Source organism: Psittacula echo (genome assembly GCF_963264785.1).
Source record: "Psittacula echo genome assembly, chromosome: Z".
Classification (NCBI taxonomy): Eukaryota; Metazoa; Chordata; class Aves; order Psittaciformes; family Psittacidae; genus Psittacula; species Psittacula echo.
The window spans coordinates 22,925,040-22,932,327 of NC_137742.1; the positions used below are offsets into that span (position 1 = coordinate 22,925,040).

At 42.5% G+C, this 7,288-nt stretch overlaps 1 protein-coding gene across 1 annotated transcript; it reads right to left on the reverse strand.

Moving 5' to 3' along the window:
• Positions 1–368: 368 nt before the first annotated feature.
• On the reverse strand, positions 369–6,646 carry DIMT1 (DIM1 rRNA methyltransferase and ribosome maturation factor; the record flags this gene model as incomplete). Its single annotated transcript, XM_080638762.1, has 12 exons — positions 369–976; positions 1,614–1,720; positions 2,220–2,283; positions 2,888–2,952; positions 3,829–3,921; positions 4,033–4,156; positions 5,005–5,054; positions 5,141–5,234; positions 5,342–5,403; positions 5,770–5,856; positions 6,283–6,356; positions 6,586–6,646. 12 exons carry the CDS (start codon positions 6,644–6,646, stop codon positions 934–936), a joined length of 924 nt encoding a protein of 307 aa, XP_080494888.1. The 3' UTR covers positions 369–933.
• Between the last annotated feature and the right edge of the window lie 642 nt (positions 6,647–7,288).

The window sequence follows — 7,288 nt, forward strand, 5'->3', positions numbered from 1 at the left end:
TACAGTTAATACAAATCTCCTTGAGAAAATTGCCTTGTCCTTAATAACAAATACATAATAATCCAAATGTTATTAAGGCACTTCTAAGTCTTTCTGTCATGACACAGGCATGCATTCCTGTAAGACTCACTGAAAGCTTTGATCTCTGCTAAAACCTTTCCTTCCCTTGATGGGTGAAGTATTTTTCTTATAAAAATAGCTGCTTGAATTTACACTTGACAAAAATAACCTTTCTGTCTATGCTTATGAGACTAGCCCTTTGGTAGCTTTCTGCTGGTTCCTGTTGCGATTTGATGGCAATAAAGATGGCATAAGGAGATGACACCGGTACTTTCAGGTATCTCTGTAGTGGGTTTGTGACTGATACTGAGCTGGCAAGATAAATGCTCTTGCTCCTGAGAAAGTGTTACTGGGATTTCTCCAAGGAAAGCCGATTGCTAACAGAATTGGAACGGGGGCAGATACCAGAGAACACGTGGAAGAGGCCAGCATTTCAAGTTAAAAGAATGTGTTTAAATATACTTTTTAAAAAACACACTTAAAAAAAAAATAAATCCCCAACAAATGGAATGACTTACAACTGTTTTTGTTGTCCAGGCTAGACTTAGGGTTGTACTGTTGAGTACTGTGCAAGAATTTACTGAGGCAAAGTCAAGTCCGTGATCACAGAACACAGATTTCAATCACGGCAGCATCCATCCATGTTATTTGGTATGTTTAGAAATATACAGTCATATAGGATTCCAGCACCTCACTTCAGCTGTGAAGAATTTCTCTCTTAAAATAGAAAGCAACAGCTTCTTCCCTACTCTCCGTCATAAAACTGCATGTAACGTTTTAAGAACCAGAACGTGCATGTACACTGCAGTCACTCTGGCTTAGCTAAATCTGTGGCGACAAAATACAGAAGATCTTTCATTCTTCAAGTAGATTCTATGAGAAATGGATGCCTTCTGCATTGAAGCCATGTAGCAAGCTGAAAGAGTGAAAGATTTATGTTACAATTTCTACTAATTTATATTTCAGCTTAAAGCATTTCTAAGAGGTGCTGGCTGGTGAATAATATATAAAAATAGCATGAAAGCAGCCATTGTTCAACTGCTAAAAATTGCATCCTAGCAAGTTACTACGTTTCTTTAAAAAGTGGTAGCTGTATTAATTGTCGCACTGTGAAAGAGGATTTATGTTGTCACTTAAATTAACTTAGCAGATATAACAGCAGAATATAGCAGTTAATTACATAAATTTCCAAATTATGCTATAGACTACGGCCTAATCCTCAACATAGAGAAGGGTTATGGAAGTCTCCAGGGATACTACAATAATCAATTCCACTATTAAAGCCATTTTTACAGGAGGCTAAAGGGTCTAGTACACAAACACCTGAAATAGGGATCTTCAGCCAGTTGATTCTCAACAATGTAAGCAGCGGCTAAAATATATGTAGGGTTTTAAGTGTTCACACTCAGGACTGGAAGCAAGGAGTGTATAGTATAGAGAGGAAAACCGAATTAGTGCTACTACTCTGTGACCCAATAATAATCCGTGCTACACACAGGCACAGACAGAATTTCAAGAAGCTTAAAAGGAAGGCATAAAGGAAAAAAGAATACCTAATAAAATCATCTATATCCATTGAACGGGCTCGTTTTTCAGAGTAACCTGTATTTTCTAGGACTGCTTGTATTTTCTCTGCAATTTTGAAATTTTCAGGTATTTCCTGTCAATGAAAAATAGGATATAAATTAATTTTCTACTCATAGCACAGAAAAGGGTCATTTAAATAATTATTCTTTTCCTGCTTTTGGAATGGTTCTTGTTTCAAGTAGCTATATCAGGGATTTTTTTTCTTGTTTGGACTACTGTATTCTTCTTATATCTGAATTTTTATACCCCAGCTCATTCACTATAAATGAATCAACAGTATTGCTAAGCATACACAGAAAGTTTTCTCATTAGATTCTTACCAGATTAGTAGGAGTCCTTGAGATATGTACAGCCAATATATTAGTAACATACTCAGCTTTCAACTCTTTTACAGTGATTTAGTGACCCTTTTAGATTTTTCTTTAAGGCAAGTTTCTTCTCCCTCAAACTCTCTCAGAAAAACTTTAACACGTTAAAGCAGCTTTTCAATGTTAACTTTTCACTCTTATAAAAGTCAGGATGTAGGACACAATACACAGAAATAGAATTCAATATATTAGAAAGGAGCTTACTGTATTATGTAAGGAACAATGAATTCGGTAATTATGATCCAGTAACTGCTCTACAGCACTTGACCTGAAAGAAATGCAAGCTTAGAATAAAAATTGAGCTTTAACTAGGTTTCTTGACTTGATTCATTGTTAATCTTTACTATCAAAAACTGTAACATCTACATAGAGCTGTTCTTTTTAAACAGCTGCCTAGTTTTTTACTGAAGAAAGAACTTGTGACATCAGCATAAATCTTCCATCATGGTTTATCCCAGACTGTGCTGGCATGCATGTAACACTGCTGTGCATTTGCACCAGAGAAATGGTTAGCTGAATGGGCTTTCAAACTTTGAAAAGATGTCCTTTAACAGAAGTTACAGAATCACAGAATCATAGCATGGTTTGGGTTGGAAAGCACCTTAAGATCATCTAGTTCCAACTGCTCTGCCATAGGCAGGGACACCTCACACTAGTCCATCCTGGCCTTGAACACTGCCAGGGGTAGAGCATTTACCACTCCTCTGCGCAACCTGTTCCAGCACCTCACTACCCTCACAGTAAAGAACTTCTGCCTTACATCTAACCTGAACTTCCCCTGTTTAAGTTTGAACCCACTACCCCTTATCCTATCACTACAATCCCTAATATGGAGCCCCTCTCCAGCATCCTTGTAGGCCCAAGTTACTTACTTAAATGCTGCAGAGAGTGTCTTGTTTTTCCTGACAAAGGCTATTCTTACCAGACCATCCCACTCCTGAAATTAAAAATGTCAGGATTTACAGAGAGGAACATGCAGCTATTACAAACAAGACAAGTCACTACCGACAACTTCAGAACAAGAATATTGAACACATTAAAATTTTCCTGGAAAATATCTTTCTAAACAATACAAAACCAGTCCTGATTTGGACAGAGCAATAAAAATGGAGGACAAAATTCTTCACCCACAAAAACCTTTGAACTGTTCTTGAAAACCTTGACATTGTTCTCATGTGCTGAAAAGAAATGTAATTGAAGACTATCTAGCTAACCTTGGGGAAGGCTGAAATGGTCCTGAAGATCAAAGCATTTTCACAGAATCATAGAATGGTTTGGGTTGGAAAGGACCTTAAGATCATCTACTTCCAACCTCCCTGCTATGGACAGGGACACCTAGGGACACTAGACCAGGTTGCTCATGCCCTATCCAACCTGGACTTGAACACTTTCAGGCATGGAGCATTCAGTGTAATTTTAAGAATACTATCCTGTACACACTCATCTGAAGATAAGCCTTCTCATAGATACCCCTGTGATCATAACCAACAAAGTCATCAGCCTGAAGGGTCTCTGGGAGATAGAAACCACCATGAAAGAGGCATTATCACTAGCAACTCTCCAACTGACATGGAGATGGCACCTCAGTCTTGTCAGAAATAGTGTAAATAAAGCTGGACCTGAACCCATGGCGGCACATTCAGGTAACGTCCTAATGCAAGCCTGATCAACAGATGAGTAAGTATTTTGGAATTATGTAAATGTCAGTGAGTAGCTGCTACTTAATAGTAAAAACAGCACATGGAACTGAGTAGTAAGTGAAAAGTTAAATTAAGTATTACCACTAGTATGCTACGTTGTTGTAGATGCTCACCTGGAAGTTGACAGGTGGTGGTGGGTTCTTTGGCTCTATTCTGACAACACTGGATTCCACTTTGGGAGGAGGCCTGAAATTGTTCTTTCCAACCTGTTAGTCAGGAGAATTCAGGCAGCTGTATGAATAAGCAGCAAATCCTCACATTCTTAGAAACATTCTTCTGTCTTTGGTAGCTCTGTTAGCTAATGCAGAATGACGTACCTTCATCAGATGATCCACTCGAGCTAGTAACTGAGTATTAATAGAGAGTCTGCAGTATAGTTTAGTTCCTGGTTTGGCAACCAAACGAAGTGCAAATTCCCTTTGAAACATAAGTATTGCACACCTGAGAATAACAGAAATGAGAAAATGAATTCTAAGTAATCAATTTGTACATCAAACCCCAACTAACACACTTGGAAAGTACAGTATTTGCCTCAGTACTTAGAAACAATACAAGTCTCCCATAAGCAAAATGTCTTAATTAGTGCAGATTGCATTTAAAAAAAAACCAAAACACACAAAAAAACCCACAACACTTTTTAAAGACATCTGCATCTCCTTAAAGACAGAACAGAATTTGATTCTGTATACTGCTAAGTGCATCAGGATCAAAGAGGAGGTTAGTCTCAAGAGTTTCGTGGCTGACTGTAACTAATCATTTTGAATAATTCTATGATGAGTCCTTCAAATCCAAAATCTCCAAGCTCCAAAATCTGACCAGTAATATCATTAATGTTAGTGCTTCAGGGAAAGAATTCAAGAACTCATGTGCATTGAACAACATAGAGAACTACCTGAGCAGTTACATTTTTAGACCAGGCAACAGAAGTGTCTTAGCTTTGATCCTACCTTTTCCGCTCTTCCGTTCTCAGGTAAGAAGACATCTGAAGTGCTACAGCGCCCTACTTATCCCTGGAGTAACAATTAGTTATATTACTAGTGTCAAGAGGTCCAACTCCAGTTTTGTCAGCTGGACACTCACTGATGCCAAGACTAAGTTTTCCCCTTGTACTCAATACATTGCCATAAACTAATTTCCAGGCACTGGCAGGTTTTGTATGATAGAAAATTTTGGGTGTGGCCCCGATCAATCAAACTGATATTTTAGGAACAAAAAAATTTGATTTGGGAATATTTTTAAAGCTATTTTATTTTCTATCAGGTAATACAGAGCTCTGTTCTTCCACATACCTGAAAAAAGGTCTGTGAAGCAGCAACTTGAAAACAAAAGGTGAAGAAATCTGAAGAAAGAGTAATAGTGTTAGTATAATTTCTGGGCAATTATCATTTAGAAAGAAAAAAGTTTTGCCACGTTGTTTAGCCATACCTGGTAGGGCAAGTTAGCCACGCATGCATCAAAGAATGGCAAATCTGTTTTCAAGACATCTCCAACCCTGATTTCTAGTTTGTTTGCCAGACTCCTGGGGAAAATACGGTGTGATTATCCTCAAAGAAGCATGTTGCCAAAGTTTTTGCCAATGCAGCTCCACTGCTTTAAGAGCTTGCTATTTCCACTTTTGATACTCACGTGCCCTGCACTCTCTTCTGAAGTTCACCAACAAGTCTAGGGTCAATTTCACAAGCAATAACCTGAAAACAAAGTATATCATTGCAACTTTATACAACTTCTCCTGGCTGGGATTAAAATTTCAATGGTAAAAATCTCTGTATCTATTGGTAGAGGTTTAAATAGTCCTATTAGTCTACGCACCTTACTCCTTCTACAAAAACATGCAAGCCTTATCACATAAATGGGTAACAACAATATAGCTTGATAAAACCACACAAGATTTGCACAAACAACTAAAAAAAAATTTGAAATTATGCAAAGGTTAAGAAAAATATTCATAAAGTAATTCTACTGATTTTAATCAAGCTTGCCTTCTGCTTGCCATAGTCTAAGCCACAATGTGGTTGGCGCTTGGGAAGGTGTGCATGTGGCGAATTCACACTTACTCTTTTAACTTTCTCTAACATCTTTATTGTCAGGTTACCAGTTCCTGGTCCCACTTCCAGAATGACATCTGTACGTCGCAGGGCAGCCTAAGAACAAACAGCATTGCAGTTATTTTTCTAGGACTGATTTCAAGCAACCTTTTAATTTCAAAACGAAAGGTACATGCAGCTTGGTAAAAAGCTACAATAACCTAGCAGAGGCGCATGAACATAATTGAGAGAGTGACAAGAGGGGATAGGTGAGAACAAGAATGTCCCAGTGCTAATTTATGAGCTATCTTTTGCAAAGTATAGAAAACCAGAAATAGTCAGCACGTCAGAAAAAAAGGGCATGGAAAGGCAGTAAGTGCAGCACAGAAGGTAAGTGTCTCCACAGCCCGGGAAGGCCGAAGTCAGGGAAGCAGGCACAGCTCATGACACGCTCCCCCAGCGAAAGCTTGGCCGGCTCTGCTCGGCGTTTCCCCAGCACCCAGCCTCGCTCCCGGCCGCGCCGCTTCCCGCCCCGCCAGCCACCTTCTCGATGATGCTGTTGACAACGAGGGGGTTCTTCAGGATGTGCTGTCCGGCGCTGGTGTTGAAGAGGATGCCTAGGGCAGAGAGCGGAGTCACACCCGCTGCGAGCGCGGCTAGAAGCGCCTCAGCTCAGCTCCGCCGTCGGTACTGGCGCTCCTCCCGGCTCACACCGCACTCCCCCGGGCCCGCCCGCAGCACCGAGGCCTCATCCCAGCAGGGCTAAGCGCAGGCCGCGCCGGGTGGCAGCCCTAGCCACGGCCTCCGTCCCCGCGGGCACCGCCAATCGCCCCGGCCCGCACTCACCGGAGGCGCCGCCCTCCCCGCGCTCCTGCCGCAGCCGCTTCCCCGCTCGCACCTTGGACATTGCGGCAACACCGGCCCCACGCCACCCCGCTTCCCGCACACGTGCCGCGCGGCACTACGACTCCCGACCAGCACCACTTGGGGCCTCAGCGTCACGAGGCACAGCGCCCCCAGCGGGCCGGCGGTGCGTGCGGGCAGGATCGGTGGCGGCACAGCAGGCTCCCGGGGGCGGGAGGAGTCTGAGGGGCTCTGCGGCACCGGCAGCCCACCGGACGCACCGGTTCGGCGGCAAGGGGCACGTCACGCCAGAGCCCCTCCCCTCGGGAGGAGGCTTTCCGGCAGCGGTTGCTAGGCCGAGCGCCGCGACAGCCCTGACGTCATGCGGAGCGACAGCGCGCTTGTTCAGTGTCTAGTATCCCCAGATCGCACAGACCTGAGGCATTGAGCATCGCACAGCCTGCTCGGCGTCAAACGCTGTGCCGACACCACATGGAATCATAGAATCAACTAGGTTGGAAAAGACCTTTAAGATCATCAAGTCCAACCATTAACCCAGGACGGCCAAGTCCACCCCTAAACCGTATCACTAAGTGCCTCGGCTACACGGTTTGTGAACGCCTCCAGGGACGGTGACTCCACCATTCCCTGGGCAGTCTGTTCCAATGCCTGACCATCCTCTCTGTGAACAAATTTTTCCTAATAT